Here is a 27538-nt window from a genome sequence, read left to right as displayed (position 1 = left end):
AAGTCAAATATAATACCTAAAACTAAAATAACGCAATAAAAAACCCATTTGTTATGAAAACAGTCATAATGTATACACACCATTCATACAGTTTGGCCATGAAAGATGTACAATTCATGGCCTGTAACTGGGATTGTGATTGTTGAGTGAAGCGGTCATGTTATGTGATGCCTCACTTAAGGACCGCTTGTTCAACTGAGATTGCAATCCTGATTGTGATCGTAAGTCAAGGAGCACCTGTAATTATAGACTAATTATAGACTATAACCTCATGTAACCGCAACAGACTTATGATCTCTCTTCAGTCATTAAGTGAATCACCGCAAGTTGTTAAGCGAGATGTCACATGATCACGGCTTGTAATTTTACTGCCGGATTCTCCATTGACAATTGTTCAAAAGCCAGTTGTGAAGTGCACAGATGGTAATTGTGAGACACCGAAATGCTCCTGAAGTTGAGGATTGATTGTAAAGTTACTTTTTCAGTGCCAGTGCAGTTGTTAAACAAGGATTTCATTAGACGAATTTAACTGTACAACTTTATAAGCTCAATTTACAAAGAATTTTTAAAGCTCTTTAAAAAAAAATCATTGGGATATTAATTCTGAAGCATACAACTTTGCCGCAGGTAGGAAACTTGATTAAGGCATCTTTGACATAGTGCATATTATAAATGTGGTCTTGGGTCTATAGCTGCAAATGTTGATTGATAGACACATAACAGTGTTGGCATTCCCTAATCACAGGGACATCCACTAGTGAATTACTTACATTTATTTATGTATTTATTGTATTCATATTTATCCATTTATGATCCATTCTGTCCATAGGACAAATCTGTAAAATCAGTTATATACTGAGCAAAGGCACAGGATCAGTCTGTTAGCACTAAAAGCTGAATTATTAATGTTATGTGTCACAGAATCTCTGTTTTTGTGTTTGATTATAGTTATGTAAAAAGCCAAGATGATATGTTGCTGCTTCTATTTAGTATGCAAATGTAAGACGAAGAGTGAATCAGAATTGCAAATTTTTAATTTATGCTAATAGGTATTTATATTTAAATCTTGGATTAAGGTAGGTTTCCATCCCATTATATACCCTGAGATCCTATTAGTATTAATAGAAGTCATGCAGACGTAGTGGGTTGACAACACAGCTGTTTCAAATGGACAGGTTCTTTCCATTTATGTGGGATTTCGGTGACAAGACAAATCACTAGTGATTTCATGCATCAAATGGCTATGTGCCAAATCATTAGTATGTTAATAATCTTCCTGTGTTATCTGGTTGCAGTCTGCAGTTCCTGTTTTCACAAGAAAGAGAGTGCTGAATTTGCATTACCTTAGTGTTTTGGGAAATGTGCTTATGGCTTCTACAAATCCATATTAAAGAAGTCCACCCCCCCCCCCCCTGCAAATCCACATTAAAGCACTGGACTCCACCAATAAAGAACTAATTAATATACTTGCATTAAGTGTGGTTTGTTGAGCAAGTCATTATGGTCTAGTTCACATATACCTAAGCCAATATATTGGGTTTTGTAATTCATCAAGTTAAATCCTTACGTAAAGGCAGGGGATTTGATTTGGTTTAGCTTATATGAATCCAGTTTATGTTTTGTGAATTATGGCTTATAGCTGAATGTTATAATATATTAATTATATTATATCTGATTATATTAATCTAACCATTGTCTTGACACTCTTGATTCTGTTATTTACTGCTCATTTCTGTAACCCAGTGGTTCCCAACCTGTGGTCCATGGACCGCTGAGAGCAAGGCATACATTTCACCATGGGGTTCTGCAAAAACTTGAAGAAATATTATGATTTAAATCTTGAGTTAAGTTTGGGGTGGTGGTGGTGGTCCATGGCCATGGTCCATGACCACAAAAAATATTTGGGGGGGGGGTGTCTGTAATGAAGAAAAGGTTGAGAACCACTGCTCTAGCCTATAAAGGATTTTGAAACTTTGCCTTCTGCATGATCAGCTATTGGCCTAGTTTTGTATGATTGTGAGATTTTATAAGAATTCCTATAGTTTTTAATCCAATCTTTTACAAAGAAATTAAAGAGCATTGAATCCATGTCTGAAATTTGTTATAATTAACCTCTCTCCAATTTGATGAGGATGTGTTAATGCTCAAAATGCCTTTTCAAACATTTTGTTGAAACCGAAATAAAATTGGTCCAGAGAATTCCCATAGTCTACTGAGGAAGCTAGATGATATCTCCCCCTTCTCTCTCCCTTTTCCTTTCCCTCTCCTCCTTCCTCCCTCTCTCCCCTTCCCCCCTTCCTATCTACCTACCTACCTAGCTTAGAGTCCTGGAGAAGTCTTTGAAGTTTTGGAAATGGTGTAAACAGTGTAACACTATGTAAACAGTGGTTTACCATTGCTTGCTTCCTATGAGAGGGAGCTAGTGATTGACATTGAGATTAAGATTGACAAAACTAATTCTTGGCAAATCTATGATGGACTCTAATTATCAACGCAATGTTTGCTAACCCCAATATGTTACTTTATTATCTGCTCCAGAATTTTCAAAAAACGAACAAACCCAAAAACCCTTGATTAAAAATCAGGTGCTCTACATCTCTACATTTTATCCCATTTATAAAATAAGGACATCATTTGCCTCTTCCAGTTATAAAATATTTTACTCATTTGCCAGGATTTTTCAGAGGTATAGTGGTACATCTACTTACGAACTTAATTTGTTCCCTGACCAGGTTCTTAAGTAGAAAAGTTTGTAAGAAGAAGCAATTTTTCCCATAGGAATCAGTGTAAAAGCAAATAATGTGTGCGCTTAGGGAAAGCACAGGGAGGGTGGAGGCCCTGTTTCTTCCCAGGAGATTCTTAGAGAGGCCCCATGGAGGCTTCTCCCTGCCTTTTCCGGTCCTGTTTTCTCCCAGGAGATTCCTAGAGAGGCCCCACAGGAGCTTCTCCCTGCCTTTTCTGGTTATAGTTTCGGAGGCTCGGGTTTGTAAGTGGAAAATGGTTCTTGAGAAGAGGTAAAAAAATCTTGAACGCCCAGTTCTTATCTAGAAAAGTTAATAAGTAGAGGCGTTCTTAGGTAGAGGTACCACTGTACTTCAAAGTATACAAGTTTGGCCAGATGAGTAGGAGTTTCTTAATTACCTAGCATGCAATTTCTCTGACCATTTCTTCTAACACAACACAAAAATCTTAGGTGGTAGAATTGTTTTGCTTGTGTCAGCAGAATTAAATTGTTTCTGTTATTATAAAACTAATAATATTTAAATGCAATTTTCTGGCTTTAGCTTTTTGAGGAAACTATATACAGTATTTGTTTCATAAGCTTTAAAAAAACCCTGTAAATGTTCTACCAGTAGCAAAATTACACTTAAAAAACTGTTTTGTTAATAACACTTACATGTTTTCCATTAAAGAAGTTATTTATTCTGAGTTCACATATGTGTAGATTATGAACACTAATAGGGCCAATAACTCACTATTTTTGTTTATAAAAGCACAATGAGACACTTTTTAGGTTGAGCAGAATAGTCTCAAGACCGTTCTGAAATAAAATATTAAGATTCTTTTTTCTTTTTTTTGAGCATTATACCAATTATAATTTAGTAGAACTCTTCTAAACGTTATTTATTGGATAAAGTCCCAATGGTTTCTCTCTTTACCATACTATTATTTGCTGATATCATATACTTAAGAATAAATCTGAATTAGCATGAGCCTGTGCTATGTAAAGGAAGTTAAAATGCTTCTGATGCCTTTCAATAATTCCTTTTTATGTCTTGCAAATGTGGCTTAAAAGTCTATAATAGAAATAATTTATAGTTCTTTTTACCCATATAGCAAATTTTCCTCCATTCCTGAGCTTGAGCTCTATTCCTTAATACCATAAAAAAGAGAATCACTATATTGTTGCCATTGTTCAGGGCACGAAGATAATGTACATTCCAATATTATGTAGTACACAGAGGATAACATTTAAATCAGAAGTGCTACAGAGTATGAAAATGTCAGATTGCCCGTTGTACCATATAATTACTCTAAGCCAAAACAGGATTTTCTTTTGTGTAGAAGCTTCCTAGTAAAGAAATTGGTGCTGTGAACTGTGAGTCAGTCTGGAGTCAGACACTGCCTAAATTGAATAAATAAAATGAAGTGGGTTAATAAAAAGAGATTGTCTTTAAAAAGGCTTCTTCAACTTTATCAGAGTTTGTTGGAGAAAAATCAATTTCCAGAAGTACACACAGATGACTGATTCAGCTGGATTCATTAACTTCTTTATAAACATATTTATATATGTATGTATATATATATACACACACACAATACCACAAGTAGGTTATTTCTTCAAGTAAACAAAAGCAGGAAAGATAGTTTCATTTCAACAGAGCAGACAAGCACAAAGTGGAATGGAGAGTAGAGAGTGGACAGAGCCATGCCCAGCCTTCAGCTTAAGTTTTCAGTTTTGATTCCCTGCACAGAGTCAAAAGTGTTTAACTCCCATTCATTGGCTGACCTTGTTAACATGACTCTCCTAGTTCATGAATATCTTAGCACTCCTCTCTTCATGACTGGAAGAAACATAAATCAAATAATTTAGTGGTCATAATACATCATTAAATCTTTTCCAGATATGGGGTTTGCACACTGCCTCTTCCAATGACTTTAGCCTTCTGACCACTGTATCTCAAGCAACTGGATCCACTATCTAAAACAATTTAGAATTATTAACAATTGTTTGACTTGCCCCACTGTCTATTAACCATTTGTCTCTGCTATTGCAATAGCTAACTTTTGCAACATAAATTTGTTTGTCAGTGAATTGTCCTCCTTGCAAATAATTTCTTCTGTGCAATCATATATTTTTTTTTGCAAACAGTCCTTCTTTAAACGTGAAGTTTCACCACAAGTTAAGTAACACCTCTATTGCTGGGCTGTAATCTGATGTCTTCTGCTGCTTTTCTCTTCTCTGCAGTCACCTCATCTGTTGCTAGGGTCTCTACAGATGGCCAGTCTGTGGAATTTTCCACTGTTCTGCCTTTGCTCATTGGGCCCCCACCTCAGGATTTTCGCCTCATGGCTCTTTCTATAATGGCATTTGCTCTCCTCTGCAATCAAACAGGCATTTAATGCTTCCAAAGGCAAGTCCTGCTCTGGTTTGCATTCAAACACTACAGAAACAATGTCCCACCTTTCAACACACTCACATACACAGTTTTTAATTTCAGCCAGACTTCACTTGCAGTCTTTAAACCAGCTACATGAAATCTTCTAAACTCAAGATGATATAAGCCATTGCTTTATCATGCTTCCTCTGCTCTGCAACTCCTCAAGCTCCCTGTGGTTGATTAATAACCAAATTCCACAGCTCCTTCAGGAAACAATTCCATTTTTGCAGCCCAAATTATAATTATTCCTCCCCAAAGGAGGCACAGAGCTTTCCTTAAATTCAGCAGCGGCCATCATGCAATCTCTGCCTTGTTTCTCCTTTAAACACAGGCAGTCTCTTCATCTTAAATTACAATGCAGTCTTCAGTGTGCTCTGGGCTCATAACCTATCAGAGTTTGTTGCAGAAAAATCAATTTCCAGAAATACAAACAGATAACTGATTCATCTGGATTCATTAATTTCTTTATAAACACACGCACACACACACACACACATATAGATACACACAGACACAACCACAAGTAAACACAAGCAGGAGAGTTAGTTTCATCTCATCAGAGCAAACAAGCACAGAGTGGAATGGAGAGTACAGAGTGAATTGAGCCATGCCTAGCCTTAAGCTTAAGTTTTCAATTTTGATTCTCTGCACAGACTCAGAAGTGTTTAACTCCCACTGGCTGACTTAGTTGCTATGCCTATTTATTGGCGTACCTTGTTAACATGGCTCTCCCAGTTCATGAATATCTTAACAAACTTGATAGCTTTCATGGCTGGGTATCCGGCTTCATGATTGGGATACAGGACAATTGTAGAAAGTCTGGAGACATGATGTTGAAAACTCTGGATTTTATCCATTTGTTTTTAAGAGAAGGTAATTTTTTAATTCCATAGAGTAGTTTTTCTTTTTAATACCTTTTCCTCTTTTTTAATTTGAAGGGATAAAATTAATGTCTACTTAAAAGAAGAAAGAAATAACTGAGAATGAACATAGTGGACGGGAATATAAAACATCAATAAGTAAACAACATTTATACTTGTCATGAAATTTTAAATTCATTGCTGAATTCAATAATTGAATCTATAAAACCGGGCTTATTATTTTGTCTTGAGAAGTAATTGTAAGTCACTTCAAAATACAAAACATTAATATTTATTTTGCTGTCACCACAATGAGCCACGGTGGTGCAGTGGTTAGAGTGCAGAACTGCAAGCTACTTCTGCTGAATGCCGACTGACTGCAATTTGGCAGTTCAAATCTCACCAGGCTTCCTTCTGAGATGGGTAAAATCAGGGCCCAAATTGTTGGGGGCAATATGCTGCTTAGAGAAGGCTGTAAAGCACTGTAAAGCAGTATATAAGTCTAAATGCTATTGCTATTAGTTATCATTATTTAAAATAAATGCCCATGACCTTATAAAAAAACGGAAAAAAACAAACGAACAACAAAACACCTTAGGGTAGAACAAGAAGCAATGGGTGGAAATTAATCAAGGAGAGAAACAACTTAGAATTAAGCAGAAATTTCCTGACACTTAGAACAATTGACCAGTGGAACAGCTTGCCTCCAGAAGTTGTAAATACTCCAACACTGGAAGGTTTTAAGAAGATGTTGGATAACCATTTGTCTGAAGTAATGTAGGGTGTCCTGCCTAAGCAGGGGGTTGGAGTAGAAGACTTTCAAATTCCCTTCCAAGTCTGTTATTCTATTCTGTTCTGTTCTAATGGAAAACTGCAAAAACAGTATAAAATTCTAAATCCCTTCCCTTTATATCTGATTGCCGATTACTTCAAAATATTCATAAAATTTAAAAATGCTTCTGGTTCCTGTCTTTACCTCCAGATATTTCTCCCTTCAAAACTGTATTCTTCGCTATCCAAGTTTGCCTTGTTGTGTGACATGTATTATATAGGGAAACTATTCTTAAATTTATTAATACTTTTCCCTTTGCTCATTTTTAGGACTAATAAATGTAATTCAGATTAATACATTCCCTTTCAGACATGTGTAACTGCACACTTATTTGTATTTATATTGGAAAGTCTTGTAATCTCAGAAACCTGGATATTATAATGGCAGGCAGGAGCCGATATACAAAAGCTGAGTATAAAATCTGTGCACTCCAAGGTCTTAATTCTTTACTTCCTAAACATAGTGACATGGTTATATAAGAACTTTTTTTGCAGCAGTAACCTACAAGGAGTCGGAAATCTGTTTGAACTGTTTGTCCCTGAAGTTTTCCCAACCCCCCCTTGCACCCATTCTACCAGTGTTCCACTTTTCTCTAGTTTTTGGCACGCTGCTCAGAACACTATTTCCTCCTTTTCAACCTGGTGAAGTCCAATTGTTCTTTGCTTACACTACATCAGCTTTTCCCAGAATTTAGCCTGGAAACTTGTATCCACCAGGGAATCCCCAATGTGTTTAGATTATAAAACAGCTTCCTAAAAGCGTCTTGATTGGGCAACATCCATAGGTAATGCTGTCATTTTCAACAAACAGCCCGTTCCCCACTGTTTTCAAGCAGTGTTCTACGCACATTAATGTGTGCGTAATCACTCTTCCTCATGTCTTTTGATTGATTCTGAATTCATCATTCTTGAAATGAGTAACCTGAGCCTTCTTGCCTTATAAATTTTAAAAAAAGAGGGGTTAGGAAGAAGACTGAAGCTGAAATAGGATGTTTTTCTTGGGGCTCCATGAGATACAATTAAAATACCTTTTACTTTTGAAATTCTTATTTGGACCGTATTCAACATTAAATGCAGAATCACTAGATATGTGTGGAGTTCAATTTAATTACAAGGGAAAGATTTGGATTTCAAACACTTAAACTCATCTCTGCTATTCCCCATTGCTTTATTTATTTATTTATTTATTCATTCATTTATTTATTTATTTATTTATTTATTTATTTATTTATTTATTTATTCGATTTGTATGCCGCCCCTTTCCGTAGACTCGGGGCGGCTCACAATACTGTACAATAAAAACAGTTCATGACAAATCTAATAATTTACAATTTAAAATATTTAAAAACCTCATTATTATATACATACATACCCCATTATTAAATACATACATACAAGCATACCATACATAAATTGTATAGGCCCGGGGAGATATCTCAGTTCCCCCACGCCTGACAACAAAGGTGGGTTTTAAGGAGTTTACGAAAGGCAAGGAGGGTAGGGGCAGTTCTAATCTCTGGGGGGAGCTGGTTCCAGAGAGTCGGGGCCGCCACAGAGAAGGCTCTTCCCCTGGGGCCCGCCAACCGACATTGTTTAGTTGACGGGACCTGGAGAAGGCCCACTCTGTGGGACCTAATCGGTCGCTGGGATTCGTGCGGCAGAAGGCGGTCCCCAAGGTATTCTGCATTTTAGTTCCCAATTTTAAAATGTAACGTTGGCTTTGGTCATTTGAAGAAAAGTGGTCAAGTTGGAACGTCTGCTTTAAGTTCAACATTGTAGCAGAAAATTAAATGCATTGTCTTTTTGTTTTGTTTTACAAAGCCACAGCAAATTGCTATACATGCATTGTTCCTTTTCTGTTTTCATTAAGGTATATGCAAGTCAATCGGAGTAAGCAACTTTTTAATTGAACACTTGGAGCAGCTGAGAGAGGACTGTCAGATGACTCCACATGTAAATCAGGTGAGTATGTTATACATAGTGCTTAAACAGCTTTGACCAGCAAATTAATGACTTAATGAAATAGAGATTCACAACAATATTCACACTCCACTCAAAAAAAGACAATTAAAAGCTAAAATGAAACAAAGACCAAAATACAGTGATACCTCGTCTTACAAATGCCTCGTCATACAAACTTTTCGAGATACAAACCTGGGGTTTAAGATTTTTTTGCCTCTTCTTACAAACTATTTTCACCTTACAAACCCACTGCCACCGCTGGGATACCCCGCCTCCGGACTTCTGTTGCCAGCGAAGCACCTGTTTTTGCGCTGCTGGGATTCCCCTGAGGCTCCCCTCCATGGGAAACTCCACCTCCGGACTTCTGTGTTTTTGTGATGCTGCAGGGGAATCCCAGCAGCGCAAAAACGAGTGCTTCGCTGGCAACGGAAGTCTGGAGGTGGGGTTTCCCAGCGAGGGGAGCCTCAGTGAAATTACAGCAGTGAAATTACACAGAGGTCCGGAGGTGGGGTTTCGAGGACTTCGGTGTTTTTGCAATGCTGCAGCAGAAAAACAGGTGCTTTGGCTGGCAAAGGGGGTGAATTTTGGGCTTGCACGCATTAATTGCTTTTCCATTGATTCCTATGGGAAACATTGTTTCGTCTTACAAACTTTTCACCTTAAGAACCTCGTCCCGGAACCAATTAAGTTTGTAAGACAAGGTATCACTGTATCTTCTGCCAGCAGTCAAACCCCAGATAAGCAGAGATTGACACCAATATTAATACCAGACCAACAAGCAGTAAACAGTATCCCAACCAAAGTCCTACTAACTCAGACCATCAATCAAACTATAAACAGTAGCCTAATCAGAAAACTATCAAGAAGAAAACAATAGTGACAGGGCAAGGCATTTTTATAGAAACATAGAGCAAACCCCACTCCCTTATAGCTCTAATGATGTTATCTAGTTGGGTAATGAAATGTCTGCAAGTAAACAACAAGCATCAAGTACATCACTCTTCAACCCTAAACTATAAATATTCTCTTCTCGTGGAACATTAATAACTCTGTGAAATGAGGATGCAGTACAGAATCCTATCCCCTCCTATTTGGATTGATGATTAACCTACCATGATGTAAACATGTACAACCATGGTGTAAAGATGTCACTACCATGTAAACCTACACCACTTTCAGAAGTGGTGTGAACTCCAACACTCTGGACATTTTTAAGAGAAGATTGAACTGCCACATGACAGTTCAAGTGTACTATAGGGTTCCTGCTTGGGCAGGGGGTTGAACTCGATGGCCTTCATGGTCCCTTTCAACTGTAACAATAAATAAATGTGATTTCAAAAGTTCAGTAAAGTGATATTTTAAATATATATTTGATTTTTCTCTGTGTTTTATTAGATTATCTTGCCAAGGACTCTATAAGTCTATGTTTTGGATTAGCTTTAACTACTGTAATAAGAATGAAGCTTTCAGCATATTTTTAATGCATCTTTCCTTTTATTTACATTTGGATGTTCTGGATATTTGAAAACCACCTTTTTTCTCTTTTATTTTTCTCTCTCTACTGGTTAACGATTGCAATTAAGTCATTTGATTTAATTTATTGGATGAGGCTAAATGGAAAATTATTGCAAAATAAAAACATAAGAACATAAGAAGAGCCAAGCTGAATCAGCCCAAAGCCCATCGAGTCCAATATTCTGTGTCACATAGTGGCCCACCAATTGTCCTTGGGGATCTTGAGCAGAAAAAGAAGGCAAGGCCCTCCCTTTGCCCTGACCCCCAACAAATGGTACTCAAGGGACTCCTGCCCGTCTCAACCAACATAGAGGCGGCACATGGACATCCGTTTCAATAACCATTTGGTTAATTAGTCATAAGGGGGTGGGAAACCACATTCATAATAATCTGATACTGAAGAACTTCCGTGAAAAATGATAACGGTAAGAAAATGGGAGAACATAGCTTAATTGTCCTTTTTAATAATTCAAGTAATTTTATAAACTACTATAGCGTGCAAACAGTTTGATTTTTCCTTAGAGGTAAGATCTTTCAATAGGCAGATAATGTTTGGATTGACCTTTTCTTTCCCACTGATTTTCTATCCCATAAATCTCCAGTGATCAGTCTCTAGTGTTTAGGGATTTCTATGAAATGGAACGGTACACCCGGATGGTCTGCCTCTTCCCTCTTCCTCAAAACATTCCAGTGAAACTACTGGAAATGGTCTCTATTGTAGTCTTTTTGAGTGGAAGAAGATGAGAAAATGAATGTTTCTATGCGGTGTCTCTGTAACTGTAAGTGTGTGATGGGAAAGGCCACAGAGAGGTCAAGGAACTTCAAAGGTTGAAGAAATGGATGTCTGCTGCTTGAACTTTGATTCCCATCCAAGCAGTCATTTTTTAAAAAATCATTGTAGGTTGAGGCTGACCAAGCCTAGCCTTAGAGTGCCTGCGTTTCTCAGAGCCACTGTTGAGCATATGCCAGCCTATTGTTTCTGGCTATTGTTGCCTAAATAGACAACGTGTCCTAAAGATGAGAAACAGGAAACAGCCTTTCAGGGTGGATGAAAATTTCCATATTCCTGATGCTGATGTCATTTGTGCCAAACTGTAATACTCTTACTGCCGTTGCTGCTGCTTCATCATAAAAATACATAGATATTTAGGTCATTGGAAGACCTTTGATGGCAGTTTGGGATTGCTCTCTATGAACTGGCTTTGTCATAGAATTTCTACTGTCTTTTGTACGTGTTGGGTAAATAGTTCTTTCTGTACAGGGATTATTTTTTTCAATCTTCTTTTTTCAATCTTTCAAATTACAGAGAGATGTAACACCAGGATAATTCACATCTTTGCAGATTTTACCACAATTATTCCTTTGGGCACTATATCAGTAAATTCATGTTTATTGTGTATTTATTCATATTTATCTTGCCCATTTTTCTTGTCTTCTATCAATTGAGCTCATATTTTCCTTGGATCACTTTCCAGATTGAATACAATTTTAAGAATCAAGAAGTTTTTCAGTGAGCCCTTGAACTATTAAGAAATTATATGGAAAAACACAAATATAGTCCAAAAAAGTCAAGCTGTATATTAAATTCATTATTTAAAAATACTTTTCCTTGGCCTATGATATGACATTTCTTAAACATTTCTCCATTCCAGTATAGCCCACAAAATGTGTCATATTTTTCTTGCTACTTGACTATTATCTACACAGGATTAAAGTGCTCACAATTAATATTCACCTTCACTTAGGAGATTTCATCATAAACATATATTTTAAATCAATGTTTTTTGTTACGTGGACCACTATTTGATAGCCGCAAACTTTTGTGGAATGTCACATAGGCAGGTGTTGGCAATTGTATATATTATCACCAAGTTCAATAAAAAATAATATTTTTTAAAAAGGAGGTTCAGGTTTCATAACAACTGAGAATACAAATCTAAATAATAAATAAATAAATAAATAAATCCTCCTCATGAGATTGCAGAACCTCCCAGAATTTGGCTGTCTTTGAAATGTCAACTATTTTTAAATAAAATATTTTTATTTTCATCTCCACCCTATCATATATCTGATATATCTTTGCAAAATACCAGCATTTTATTTTTATTTAGTCATAATACTAAACATGCCAAGAAGTCTCATTTATTAAATATGTATCTGTATTTAAGAAGCTAGCCAGGAACCTGAATTCTGGTGAAATTTAAAGATCTTGAATAACTGAGATATACATATTGCAATAAAAACTGAGAAGTCAAAAAAATGTAAGAAAAATGACTTCTGGCATTGTTTTCAATCTCTTTGCCAGCAGAGGCTGTGGAAGGTATCTCCGTTTTCTTCTGAAATATGTTGCATTTATCAGTGTTATGCATTTCTGCTTTCTCTTATGTAGTGCAGTCAGGCGGTAGGGAAAGCAAGTAGGGTGCTTGGCTGCATAGCTAGAGGTATAACAAGCAGGAAGAGGGAGATTATGATCCCGCTATATAGAATGCTGGTGAGACCACATTTGGAATACTGTGTTCAGTTCTGGAGACCTCACCTACAAAAAGATATTGACAAAGTTGAACGGGTCCAAAGACGGGCTACAAGAATGGTGGAAGGTCTTAAGCATAAAACGTATCAGGAAAGACTTAATGAGCTTAATCTGTATAGTCTGGAGGACAGAAGAGAAAGAGGGGACATGATCGAAACATTTAAATATATTAAAGGGTTAAATAAGGTCCAGGAGGGAAGTGTTTTTAATAGGAATGTGAACACAAGAACAAGGGGACACAATCTGAAGTTAGTTGGGGGTAAGATCAAAAGCAACATGAGAAAATATTATTTTACTGAAAGAGTAGTAGATCCTTGGAACAAACTTCCAGCAGACGTGGTAGATAAATCCACAGTAACTGAATTTAAACATGCCTGGGATAAACATATATCCATCCGAAGATAAAATACAGAAAATAGTATAAGGGCAGACTAGATGGACCATGGAGTCTTTTTCTGCCGTCAGACTTCTATGTTTCTATGTATCCGCCAAACTACATACTTAACCCCAGCAGGTACAGAATGAGCTGTGTATTGTCTACTCTGTTATATGATTGGGACTGGGGCTTGAAAAGGGTAGCTGCCAGCAGCATTCCATAGATATTTTTCCTCCATAACTCTCAAACAGATTTGACTCATTTTTAAGCTATCTTTCATTTGCCACCTTCACTATCCGCACCAAAGGTTTTGTATCAGTGTCGTGCCAATTGATGAGACCTGACCCCATATTATTTTTTACTATCCCTAAGAATTTTTTAAAAGGGGGGGGGGTTAAATACAAATTCCAATTAATAGCTTTAATTTAATTTTATTTTTTTGCAATCTTAGCATTTAAAGACTATCTTAGCCATACAGAATGAAGATTTTGAAAATGCCTTTGTTTTCCTAAGCCGCCTATTGTTAAGATGGAGTCACTTTATTCTATTATACTAGCCTCTAGGGATTTACTGTTCCACCTGTAATCCTTGGCTGAATAATGAGAAAAAAAAATAATCTAATGGAGGATTCTAATGGAAATGTTGGGGAGCATCCTTGGGTTGGGTGCATGTAGGATTATTTTGCACATTCCATGCAGGTCTAGAAAAATGGGACAATTGCAGAAAATTAGAGGATTTCTTTCCATTATCACCATATTGGTTTTTTTTCCGGAGAGCAAGATTTGGGCTCCAGTCTGTGAAGATAAAAACATGAATCCTATTCTAGACGAGGAGGCGATATAATTAATGCATTTATTGCCTATGACTGTTGTCTAGAATTCTCATTTATCCAGGAAGCAGTGACGTAGATTACTGTACGGAGTTTATGAACGAACAGTTTCTTTTATGCATTCTGAGGATGTTAGTAATCTGTAGTCCCTCTTTTTTTCAGAATTTCATGTTTCCTCACTAGGGAATTTTCCTTGGCTTTTGGAAGGCAAAAAAGTTAATAAAACGTTATTGTCATGATAACATTATGCCAAAAGTGTAGCAACTTTCAGTAGTTTGACCTTTATATTGTAATAGGTTATAAACGGACAAGAACTTTGAAGTACATTTTCTTCTTATTTAAAAAAAGGTAGAATATCATCCTTTCCAAAGACCTCAAGAGCTAGTAGAGTATTGCCAAAGCAGGAATATTGTTTTTGAAGGCTACTGTCCACTAGCTAAAGGTGAAGCTCTTAATCATCCCAACGTTGTCCAGCTTGCAAAGAAATATGGCAGAACTCCTGCGCAAATCTGTATTCGTTGGAGCATCCAGGTAAGTCCTGAACTTTCAGCTCCATTAAGCAACAATTCGTAAAATGTAACAGAACACATTTCCTGTCTAGCTACATAAAACTTCCCAGGCAATAATGGTAAAAGTGCATGCTTGTCTCTTAGTTTTCATTGTCTGCTGAATAGCTGATTTCTGTTTAAATAGTAACTGAAAGTAGAACGGTATCTGAAACTATTCAGAAATAATTTGGGCTCAGTTCTGTTGTAGAAAATAATTATCAGGAGCAGGTCTTCGCTTTTTCAACTTTCATTCTGCATTCCACTGAGTAATTATTTTAGTCTGGGATGGGGCCTTATTTTAAATCTGTTACTTTTGAGTCATGAATCAGAACAGAAATGGTTGTAATATGTTCTGACAGAAAGATTTATCTGTAGTAGAGTGTACATTTTCAGGAAAATATGGTATTTTATGTTGTAAATAATTATCCAATAGCATCTAGAAATAATTGTGTTACCTGAATTAGTCTTAGAAGAAAGTAACTGAGATTGGTGAAACTTCATTGGGGTTTCTTTCTCATGTATTTAAATAATCAATAAGTCATAAAATGTCTCGGGTGGAGAAAGGACATAAGAAAGTTGAGGAAGAATTATTAATCAACTATGAAAATTTTGGCATACTACAGGGCCAGAAGAATATAAAGTTTTGAACATACTCACACTCACATACTTTCTCATTCTCCACTTGCACTGCTTCGGAGAGTCCAACATGGGTTAATCTTCAGCCTTGCTGGAAGGGACTGAGTTAAAAATTAGCATAAATAACTGGTCCAACCCCCATGCTGCCCTTCCTGGGTCAGTCTAAAAAACTCAGTCATAGTGAAGGGACACATGAGTTTTTTCTCCTATGACTTTTGTAGTCTAGTTTTAGGAATTAGTTTTTTACAAATTTTATTTTACAAATTAATTAAATATTACTAACGATTTCTTTTCTTTGTTTATCTTTCAGATACATCAAGAAACTCACAACAACGGATTGGGCCCCTGCTCTGTGGAGTATAGCCCACAACGCTTTTCCCAGGTCGGAGCCTCTTCCCTGAGTGGGTACTGCTCCCAAGACCGGGTGTCGCCGAACGAAGAGGTCCCCGGCCTGCGCAGCCATACCTCTGTCGGAGCGACTTGGAAATCGGCCATACCAAAGGATGGAAAGACGAGGCCAATTTGAATTTCCCGCCGGAATCAGCTCCTCGAGAGCGGAGGCGGAAGAACACGAGCCCCTGGCCGGGTGGCTGTACGGATCGCGGATCGCCGTCGGAGACGGATGGAGCGAAGGGCACGGCCATTGAAAGCATGGCGAGCTGGATAGGAGGCCGCCATTTTAAGACGCCCCTTTTCGGAGTCAACTTCCGCCCGCCAAATTAAGGGTTGATTGACGCCCCGTTTCACCCGGGAAAGCGCAGGAAGGAGCCGGATGTCCTGTAAGACACAGGAAGAGGCAGCGCTTACCTGAGGGCAGCCATTTCTTGCTGAGTCAGATTGTAAACAACACAGCAAAAAAGCCGATATTGTGTACCTTTAGCAGAGCAGCTTTATTGACAGAATGGCTGACCTTCCTCCACAGGGGACAACAGAACCCCGGACTGTTAAGGCCAAGGAGAAAACGCACTCCTCCAAGGCCAAATCTAAGAGTTCCCAATCTTCCTCTGCCTTCAAGGAAGCAGAACGACGTATTAAAGCGTTGGAAGATCAATTGGAGGCTCAGAGGCAAACCGCAAGTTCTTCTGTACAAGTGCCAGGTCAGAGTATGGGAACAATAACTAGTGCCACACCCCCGAGACTCCCGGAGGGAATTGGGCTGGCCACTGATAAGGACTGGTCACCAGATAGGTTTGGGGGCCCATCTCAAGTGGCTGAGCCAACAAGGCCTGAATTCACTAGGCCTTCTTCCTCTTCTTTAGCATGGCACATGGCTTCGCAACCTCTGCCAACAGCCACATTCACCCCGACGGCCGCAGGCCTCCGCTCTTCCCCTGACACCTGGCAATGCCTGCAACCAGCATTGCAGGATATGATTGCCTCCGCTTATTCTCATGGCATAGTGGCATGGGTACAACAGTATACAGCAACTGCCCCCCCTGCTTCACCACGCCCTCCTCCTTCTGCGCAGAGAGATATTTGGGCAGCTCCAGCCCCCCCATCTCCTGTACAGGACTCATTCCATGAGGATCCTGGATTTGGGGAACAGGGCTCAGAGCCAGATGATGGCATATCCAAGGATGATGGAGCACCCCCAGAACCCCCAACATATGCAGGACTCTTCAGACCAGCCATTTTTTGGGTGCTCCTCAACAAGGCGAAAATGACTGTTACTCCAGGTATTCCTGAGAAGCCTACAGAGGCGACATCAACTCCCCAGCCGGCCTCCAGGGTGCTCACAGAACACCAGAAGGATGCAGACCTGATACCGGCTCCTAAACTCTTCTTGGACAATGTCAAAAGGCCTTGGCAATATCCAGCGGGAGCTCTAGGCCCAACAGCTTCTGAGCGCAAATTTTATGCCTTTGAACCAGAGCTAGAAAATTTGCTGGAATTTCCATCTATAGACGCCCCAATAGCAGCACTGGTGTCTAATGCTCTTGTTCCATCCGAGGTGGCAGATGGACTAAAACCAGAGGACCGGAGGGCGGAGGGCGTGAATAAAAAGACTCACCAGATGACTGCATGGGCACTAAAAGCGGCCTCAGCTGCATCATTCTTTAACAGAGCTTCAGTCCTGTGGCTCCAAGAGATGCTCACAAAGCTGGGACCGGAGGATGGCCGCCTGAGGCAAGATCTTAACAAGTTGCTGGCAGCAGCAGAATTCTCTGCAGATGCCACTCTGTTGGCATCCCGGTTTTCCTCACGGGCCTTAGCAGCGAACCAGTCATCCCGCCGTTTACTCTGGCTCCGGACTTGGCAAGCTGATGCCAAATCCAAATGGCGATTGGCCTCAGCTCCCTTTGATGGGACAAAACTCTTTGGGGAATCTCTAGATAACGTCCTCATTGAAGACAAGGACAAGAAAAAAGTCCTGCCTAGAACCTACAGACGTCAAGAGAGACGCACTACCCCTTACTTCAGACGCCAGCCCTTTCGGCCGGAGTCTTCCACCGCTGCACCCCAGGCGGGAAGGTCGTATGCCCAGGGGTCCTTTTCCCAGCCCTCCTACAGGTCGGACAGGGGCAACTTTGGAGACAGGAACAGACAGTTCCAGCAGACCAGAAGAGCCTTCAGAGGCTCTAACAGAGGAGGTTATCGAAGAAACAAATGACTCCATCAGAACCTTTCCCATAGGAGGACGGCTGCAGCACTTCACCGACTCCTGGGAGTCTATATCCACAGACACTTGGGCTCTAAATACAATAACCCAGGGCCTTACCCTGGACTTCATTCAGAGACCACCAAACAGGTTCATGCAGTGTCCAGTACTCTTCAACCACAAGCGCAACCTCCTCCACCAGGAGATCGATCACCTACTAGCCATTGGTACCATCGAGAGGGTCCCTGTTCATCAGGAGGGACGGGGGTACTACTCCATTGTGTTCATAGTACCCAAAACCTCGGGAGGTTGTCGTCTCATACTCAACCTAAAACAACTGAACATATACATAAAATACCGCAGGTTTAAAATGCATTCGCTAAAGACAATATTAGCAGCAATCCGTCAGCGGGACTGGCTGACGTCAATAGATCTCAAGGAAGCATACCTTCATGTCCCCATACATCCGGACTACAGGAAATATCTTCACTTTTGTTTCGAAAACCAGCACTTCCAGTACAGGGCCATGCCCTTCGGCCTCTCATCAGCGCCCAGAACATTCACAAAATTACTGGACATACTCACCGCAGAGCTCAGGACGCGTCCATTACGCCTTATGGCGTATTTGGACAACATCATCATACTGTCCAGCAGCCCCAGCCGAGCACGACAGGACCTGGCAGAGACCATAAGGACATTGCAGACTATGGGTTTCCCAATCAATTATCCAAAAAGCCATCTCACACCAACCAGGTACCTACCCCACCTGGGTACCAGCATAGACACCATAGCTGGCAGAGTTTTCCTATCGCAGGAAAGACAAGAAAAGGTCCGATGCTTGGTCATGGAACTGCAGCGCAAGAGAACAACGACATTGGCGTTCCTTTCTCAACTGCTGGGAGTCTTCATATCCTGCATAGGCATAGTACCTTGGGCAAGACTCCATGCCAGGCCATTGCAATGGTTCCTCATCCCCTTCCAAAGGAATCGAACCAGTCACTCTTCCAAGTTAGTAACAATCCCACTGGAAGTGCGTCGATCACTTCCGTGGTGGAAATCGGCAGCCCTATTACAAGGTTCCCCATTCCTGTCACAACAGGAGATAACCATAACAACAGATGTGAGCTTCTCGGGCTGGGGCGCTTACTCCAACGTGGGAGTAGCCCAGGGACTGTGGAACCCAGAAGACCTTATCTGTCCAAACATCAATTACCTGGAGCTCAGGGCAGTGCACCTGGTGCTCAGACAATTCACACCACAAGTCAGAGGACAGAATGTACTGATACTTACAGACAATGTGGCTACAAAGGCCCACATCAATCATCAGGGGGGCACAAGATCAGGCCGCCTGATGAGGGAATCTCAGTCCCTGTTCAAATGGACAGAACTCCATCTGGCATCCTTGAGAGCAGAACATATATCAGGCACATCAAACATCCAGGCGGATTGGCTCAGCCGGACAACCATCGATCCGGGGGAATGGAGTTTGGACGTCAATCTGTTCCTGGAGATCACTCAAAGATATGGGACACCGGAAGTGGATCTGTTTGCCACACAGTACAACAATCAGTTACCCAGGTTTTTCTCGAGGTTCCCAGCACCAGGGGCAGAGCAGATCAATGCATTGACTTGCCCCTGGCTGGACGGGCTGCTTTACGCCTTTCCTCCAGTTTGCCTGATTTCAAGAGTAATAAACAAACTGCTACAAGAACAAGCAGAGATACTATTGGTGGCTCCATATTGGCCCAGACGCCCGTGGTTCGCGGACTTGATAGAACTGTCACTTTCTCCCCTCTGGCGAATACCATACCACAAGGTGGTATTGAAACAGGGGTCAATTTTCCATCCGGAGCCCCAGTGGTGGAGTCTTGTCGTGTGGCACTTGAGGGGGAGAGATTAAGGAAGGAACACGTGCCTGACAGAGTAATCAGCACCATCCAAGCAGCACGTCGACCCTCCACGACTTGCATTTATCAAGCGACCTGGAAAGCATATTGCTCCTTTTGTAGGGCCCGGAATCAGGACCCACAGTCCCCCTCTGTGATTCAGATCCTGGAATTCTTACAAACAGGTTTGGACAAAGGATTGTCACCTAACACCCTGCGCAGGCAGACAGCGGCAATCGCCACCATACTCAAGATGGACTTTTCTCGCCCGATCTCACAACACCCATGGATTCGGGACTTTATTAAAGGAACTGCGAACATCAGACCTCCACCGGTACATCGGTTTCCCACATGGGACTTACCCTTGGTGCTACAAGCCCTCACGGAACCCCCCTTTGAGCCTTTACGGGAGATATCACTGCGACTGTTGTCGCTAAAGACTGCCTTCCTAACAGCTATCACATCAGCAAGGAGGGTCTCTGAACTCGCAGCCTTGTCAGTCAGACCTGACTTGTGCATCTTTCACACAAACAGAGTGGTCTTACGACCGGATCCTTCATTCCTACCTAAAATGAACACGGTTTTCCACAGATCACAAGACATTACCCTACCAGACTTTTGTACCCACGGGATACACCCTCTGGAACTGAAATGGCACAAGATAGACGTTAGGCGTGCCATCAAAATCTACATTAGACGTACAAGTACCTTCAGAAAGACTGAAGCCCTGTTTGTTTCTTATTTTCCGGCATCTATGGGAAATAAGGTATCATCTAAAACAATTAGCTGTTGGATCCGTTCCTGTATCGTCACCGCATATAAATCAGGGCCCACACCAATACCTAAAGGCATTACAGCACACTCAACAAGGAGTGCAGCCACGTCAGCAGCCTGGGCAACGCAGGCCCCGATTGAGGACATTTGCCGTGCAGCGACCTGGGCTGCTCCTAATACATTCATCAAACACTATCGTTTGGACACTTTCGCTTCAGCTGAAGCAGCCTTTGGACGCAGAGTACTGCAGAGAGTTTGCAATGATACTGCGTCCCTGGTCCAGCCTTCTCCCTCCCTAATTGGTTAAGCTTGGGTACATCCCATGTTGGACTCACCGAAGCAGTGCAAGTGGAGAAGAACCGTTGCACTTACCTGAACGGTCTTCTCGCTGCACTGCAAGGAAAGTCCAAACCCACCCGGCTGTTTGGCCCAGGGACACAGGGTTACTTGAAAGTTTAGTTAAATTGGTTTAATAAAGTTGGTTGGTTTAATATCACTATGACTTCGTTTTATTGTAAGACTGACCCAGGAAGGGCAGCATGGGAGTTGGACCAGTTATTTATGCTAATTTTTAACTCAGTCCCTTCCAGCAAGGCTGAAGATTAACCCATGTTGGACTCTCCTTGCAGTGCAGCGAGAAGACCGTTCAGGTAAGTGCAACAGTTCTTCTTACTTTCTTACACAGAAAGTTGATTTATTTGCAAATAAACAGGGTGGCAACGTCCTGTATAGGCATACAATAGCTACCTCAACAGTCAAAGCACTAGTATTTCTTGAAGGTATATATCAGTCTAAAAATTTTACACCATTAAATTTTGGTACCTCATACTTACCAAAGTTACTGTCCGGATCTTCCTCTTTGTGCATAAATAGTTATAGCTTCATTCTACCAAAGAGTGATATGGTAATAACTTTAAGTATTTGGCTCTATTTATTGAAATTGCAGAAAAGAACTTAAATGACAGAATATTTTCTATAAAATATGGGCCTGTGCATAAAAATGTAACCTGTCAAAGAAGGACATGGCTAAACATGCACGTAACCCATCATAAGGAAATGTTTTATTGACAAATTGTATTTTTAAATTCTTTTTATCTTCTTTTTTTTAAAAGATCTTTGCTTCCATCAATCATTATTTTATTTTTTCTTCTAGAATGGCATAGTCACCATTCCAAAATCTACAAAACCAGAGAGAGTACAAGAAAACTGTCAGGTAAGACCAGATCCCCTTCTGGCAAGTGTATTTAGCACCAAATATTTAACATGTAGGACTAATTTTTATTTTTATTTTTGCTTACACAATTTTGAATAACACTATTTCTGCAATCCTAAATTAAGCCAAATAAATCCAAATTAAATTACCTTAAGAGAAGATGTGAAAGATCTAAAAATGTCTGGCATATGTAGTAAAAAAATATGTAGTAAAACCATTTAATTAGATTAAGTAGCTACTTAGCCTGAACCATGAAAAGTGGCATCATAACAGCAAAGCCTTAAAGAAGTGGATTAAAATTGAATGAATTAGGCACCTCTGCAAAGAGAATTGAGTATGCAATATTAATGTTTGAACCTTAAAGAGTTTACCTAAGTTACTTTTTAAAATACTCTGGATAATTAAACCCCAAATAAAAGAGACTTAAACCTGCTAATGAGAAGCTTTTAAATAAAAAGTGCAAAAAGATTTAGTTTTTTTCTGGGAGGAACAGGAATACTTAGCTTGAATTGTTGAGAGAACAAATTTCAAAAGAAATTACATTCTTACAAGTAACTTTAATCAACATTAACATGAGTTGGTCTTGTCTAGCTATAACTTCACTTTAGTTTCAGAGCCTAGGATACATTAGTATAATTTTGGAAAGAATGTAATAATTAAAGACATAAATGTGTTATATTTCTAATACATAAAATTCGTATTTTATTAAATGCTTTGGCTCTTGGCAGACTTTGGTTCTTCACAAAGAAAACTTTCTTATATCCATGGGAAAAATGTCCTCCTAATATTATGGAATAGATAAAGCAATATATTTTATAGTACCATTCTAGATATAAAAATCACAAGTTTAAGGGCTGAATTAATCCCATGTTGAAACTAAATGACTATTGTAGATTGTTCTGAGTTCGGGTTTTGCCCTGTGTAATATTTTGCATGTCTATGCGACGTTTCGGCGAAATCACATTCACCATCATCAGGCTGAAGTTCCAATCTTTGTGTTGTTGTAAAATGGAATGTTAGCAACTGTCATTTCTTCCTAGTATATAGTGTGGGGGTGGAGATTTGTTTTGAATGTAGCAAATAGATTGGGTGATTATGTTTCAGTGATCTGATTGGTTGGTGTAATCATAATTATTAGAAGGAATGACATGGAGATTTTTATGAAGTGTTTGTTTAAGGCTGATTTCCAAATATAAAATTCTAAAATCATAATTATTAGAAGGATTGACATGCTGATTATTATGAAGTGTTTTTTTTGTTTAAGGCTGGTTTCCAAATTTCTGGTAGGCGGGAGGTGTCATCTCTTTTATTTATGCAAAGGGGTCTCCTCTCAATTTCTATAGCTTCTAGAGAAATTCTTCTATATAAATTCTCTGTTTTGTGGAGTAATTTAGTTTTTTCAAAGTCAATTTCGTGCCCTGTTTTTTTAATGTGCTGGACAAGGGAGGAGGTCTTTTCTTCTTTTTTGACTGCATTCACATGTTCTGCTATGCGTTGGCTCACTCTTCGGTTAGTTTGTCCAATGTATGTGGCTGCACATGTTTTGCAAGGGATTTCATAGATTCCTTGGTATTCCAATTGGATTTTATCTTTGGGGCTCCTTAGGATATTAGATATTTTTTGGTTAGTGCAAAATGAAGTTTTGATGTTATGTTTGTGCAGAATTTTACTAATTTTATCCGTGGTGCCTTTGATGTAAGGAAGGATGGTGGTGCCATTGTCCTGTTCTTGATCTTGTTTTTTGGGGGGTGTCTCTTTTTTGATTAGGTTTGTTATTGTTTTCTCTTTGAATCCATTAGAAATTAATACATCTTTGAGTTTGTTCAATTCAGTTTTTAAGTGCTCATGGTCAGCTAAGCGTTTGGTTCTGACTATTATATATATAGATTTTTAAAATTATGTTTTCCTTTTGTGCTACTTGTAGTTTATTATAATAGCTGCAATATATGTAATATATTTTAAATTTGATAATTACTGTATTCATTTGTGAAATTGTTCACATTTTACTATTACAAAAACAAAAATAAAATATTAACCTAAAATTAGGTCGTTGTTGAAGTTAATGTCACTGTGAGTTATGAAAAGTAATCTCTTAGCAAGGTTTTAGTGAGAAGAATGATCAGATTAGTATCAACTGAAAGAACTCGGATAAAGATCTATTCATGAAATGCTAGAAGTTTCTGGGAAGGGTAATGTTTTCATTTGTGGATATCACAGGTATAATTGATGAAAAATAAGTGGCTATGATTTCCAGCAGAATTTGGATTAGAGATCTTGGAAATCACATACAGTTAGCTAGACAAAAAGCTAACATTTAGAACATTTAAGATAGCATTTTCAAAAAGTCTTTCATACATAAGATTAGCTAGGAAGTCAATGAATCAATGAGTAGTAATGTCAAGGAAAAAGGATTTGTTTGGCCAAATGGTTCAAAAAAAATTAAAAGGCGGGGTGGATATAATAGCCACAGTGGGTTTTTTTTTAAATGAAGTGATGATGTTGGCAAAATTGCACCAAAAAGTATATTTGACTGAGTTCTCTGCAGTTACAAATTTAGGTTATTATCTAATTCTAAAAACTTCAAATTTGGCTAGACAGTGGGAATATTCTTATTAAAAGAAAACGTGACTCTAATAAATCCAAAGATTAGATCAGGAGCCTGAAGAAAAAATAAGAACTAATGCGAATACCACCCTGCACCACCCATCCAAGCCCTGAGATGGAGCAAGAAATGTGGAAAACAATCAAAAATCAGATAAACATCTATAACTTTAGCATCCAGACACTTTCTGGAGAAATGTATGTTGTTGGTTCTAAAAGGAGCAGCTTCTAAAAGCAGACAATTCTGCTTGCACTTCTGTATTTTCATGTACCCATAAAACTTGTCCCAGGAAGTCTCCAGAAGATAGTACTGCAGACCATATTTTGAGAGGAAACAAGCAAATATAAGGGGTAATACATAGTTCCATAGCTTAAGCAGATTTCCTCACACGTGAACAGCATTTCTATGTGTAATAAATGACTTCACTTTTCAATAGTCACAAGACTGACCAATCTTTGTTCAGCTACACAGGAACACTGGCCACAGTCCTATTACATTCAATAATTGTGTAAGTGGATAGCTGCCCAGAAATTCTAAAAGCTTCATTGAACTTCTAAAGGAGGGAACATTCTTCCCAAATGAAGGAGTCTCAAAAACAAGTTAAAGGAAAAAACCATTAGGATAAAGATTATTCAACAAATTTCAAAGCCAAAATAATGGAATTCTAGGAAAAGCAAATAAGGACACTACAGGTAGGGAAATGGTTGAACAAATGATATATGAAGTAATGAGCAACATCCAGTAGAGTACAAATATCATAAAACAAACATATTGCAATGTACTATTAGATATGTTAATGTTATGAGATACTTCATATTCATTTCCTAGTAAAAATCCACATATTGGAAGAATAGCAATAGCAAGAACAATTCCTTCAAAAATTAAACTGAACGATTTGGGTTTGCAAGGAGAAGCAGTTGGTGACACCTCATTTAAGGAGCAGTAGGGAGCTGCACTTGCTTTTTGGATTAGCCTCCTATTAGTACTCATTAGTACTCTTATCTTGGCATCTTCCAAAAGCTAGTAAAAATAGAATTTGTTTGGCGGGCATTTAATTTTTGGATTTTTAAAAAAGTGTCTAGTTTTTTCCCCCTTTTCTTTAAAAAGTTTTTATTTACAAATATACAAAACATAAAAAACAATCATAACAGTTGACATTAGAATCTATTACACTACAATATGTCTGAATATATATATATATTATAGCATTCAATAGGCATATAGACTTATGAAAAAGAAAGAGAAAGAAAATAAAAAGAAAAAATATAGAGATAGTAGAGAGAAAAGGAGGAGAAGAAAAAAAGAGGTGAAGCAATGAAGAGGAGAGAAAAAGAAGAAGAGAGAAGGGTGGGCGAGTGTACAGTGAAGTTGTGTTGAGAATGTAAACTAATTTTAACTTTATTAGCTCATTACCTTAGATCAAGATTAGTCGTATAGATGGAGAGAAGCCAGTGTTGAATTTATCACAGTACAGTATAGAGATTTGGAACTAAAAGTAAAATTTTATCTTTATACATCCAATATCTCTTGCAGCATTTGGAATGGAAAAGAAGGGTTTTATACTAGATTTGTGTCTAATCTATACAGATCATTCTATTGTTTAAGCAAATTGTTCTCTTTTTTTTAACCACCTATAAAAGGGATCCCAACATTTGTTGGATGAAGATTCGGTTTCATTTCTAACTGCCATGGTTAGCCTAGTCATCTCTGCACAGTGTCTAGGTTTTTATTACCGTACTTTTATTGTGCCTTGAATTTTATTTGCACGATCAGTAAGGCCACCAACAATCCTGAGTAATTTTGACAAGGTATACATTTAATAGAAAAGGTAAAAATAAGATAAAAACAACCTGAATTATTATTGGATAAATTATAAAATTAGGCAAAAGCATCAACACTGGCAAATGCATGCCAAATTACAATATAGCCAGAAGACTACCAGACTGAACTAATGTGTGTTTCTTTACATACTACAAAAACAAGAAATTCCTTTGTGGAAGAATTAGTTTTATTATAGCCTTTCCCCAGTTGTGCACCTCAGTGCAATTGTCATCATTCTCCACGTTGTCAGTGGTGTTGGAGGATTGTAATTCAAAGTAGGAAGGTTTTGTGGTAGTCTACTAATATGTCCCAAGATTTAAAAGAAAGGAGAGGAAAACCACAGGAGAATAAATGATTCATTCACAGGTAGTCCTCAACTTGTCATTCATTTTGCCACAGTCTGGCATTGCAATGGCCTCGGAAATGTTGGCCATCACAAAACTTTGTACTGCCACTCCCACAGTCATATGATTGTGATCTTGGTGCTTGGCAATTTGTTATGACTGGTTGCCAAGCACCCTATGGTCATGTGATTGCCGTTTGCAATATTGCCGTTTGCAATATTCTCTGCTAGTTTTCCCAGAAAGTCAATGGGGAAACCAGCAGAACTCCCTTTTATCTCTGTGGACTGGCTGAAAGAGCTGCCTGCTGAAGGGAACTAAACTCTAGGCATGTAGGGGAACTGAATTCCTTTGGCAGAAATGGGAGCTCAAATCCTGAGTTCTGTTCCTGCATCTCACAAAACATTTCCTTCAGTACACAGAAAGGGAGCTGAAATCCTTTGGCAGGCAGCTCTTTCAGCCAGTCCACAGATATGAGAAGGCCCCCAAATCCAAGGAAAGAGTGGAGAGGCAGTGTGGTAAGGTAAGAAACACAGTGTGCCTCCACAGGCATGTGGTGCAGGTGCAGCCACCTGTGAATGTCTTTTTGCTGAAGGGCTGAAAATCCTGAAATTCCAGGGTCATCCCTAACCCACTGGCACCCCAATCTCCTTATGTGGGACTCAGTGTGTTTAATGATCTGCAAGATCACTTAACCGGAACCTAGAGTGTCAGATTATAGTTGTTGAACAAAATAGCTGTGTAGGCAGTCACATGATATCTTGCATAAAAACTGCTTCACCAAATGTCCTAGATTCCAGTGCTAAGTCTTGTTGTAAGTTGAGTACTGTATTGTTGAGTACTGCAATGTACTGTGGAAAAGGTTTACCCCGAACCCATTTTTTCAGGAAAGACATCTTGAAGAACATAAGATTGCAATTCCAATTTGATAATCTGATTCATTGTACACCTGGAAATCAATTTCTGTTTTCATGAAAATGCAAAGAATCATAACATGGTTCCAAAACTGATAGGCATATGTCAAATTGCTAAGAAGGATTGGATAGTATACGT

General features: G+C 39.0%; 1 protein-coding gene across 2 annotated transcripts in view; it reads left to right on the top strand.

Moving 5' to 3' along the window:
* Nucleotides 1–27538, top strand: part of LOC139164392 (uncharacterized oxidoreductase ZK1290.5-like) — a 114197-nt gene that overhangs the window by 62629 nt on the left and 24030 nt on the right. For both annotated transcript variants that reach the window (XM_070746453.1, XM_070746451.1), the window contains exons 4-6: nt 8724–8815; nt 14414–14596; nt 21662–21721. In XM_070746453.1, the coding sequence (XP_070602554.1) occupies nt 8724–8815; nt 14414–14596; nt 21662–21721 (335 nt within the window). The remainder of the gene's footprint in view (nt 1–8723; nt 8816–14413; nt 14597–21661; nt 21722–27538) is intronic.

The sequence above is a fragment of the Erythrolamprus reginae genome, chromosome 3 (genome assembly GCF_031021105.1).
Source record: "Erythrolamprus reginae isolate rEryReg1 chromosome 3, rEryReg1.hap1, whole genome shotgun sequence".
NCBI lineage: Eukaryota > Metazoa > Chordata > Lepidosauria > Squamata > Dipsadidae > Erythrolamprus > Erythrolamprus reginae.
This window is presented reverse-complemented; position numbering and strand designations above follow the sequence as displayed.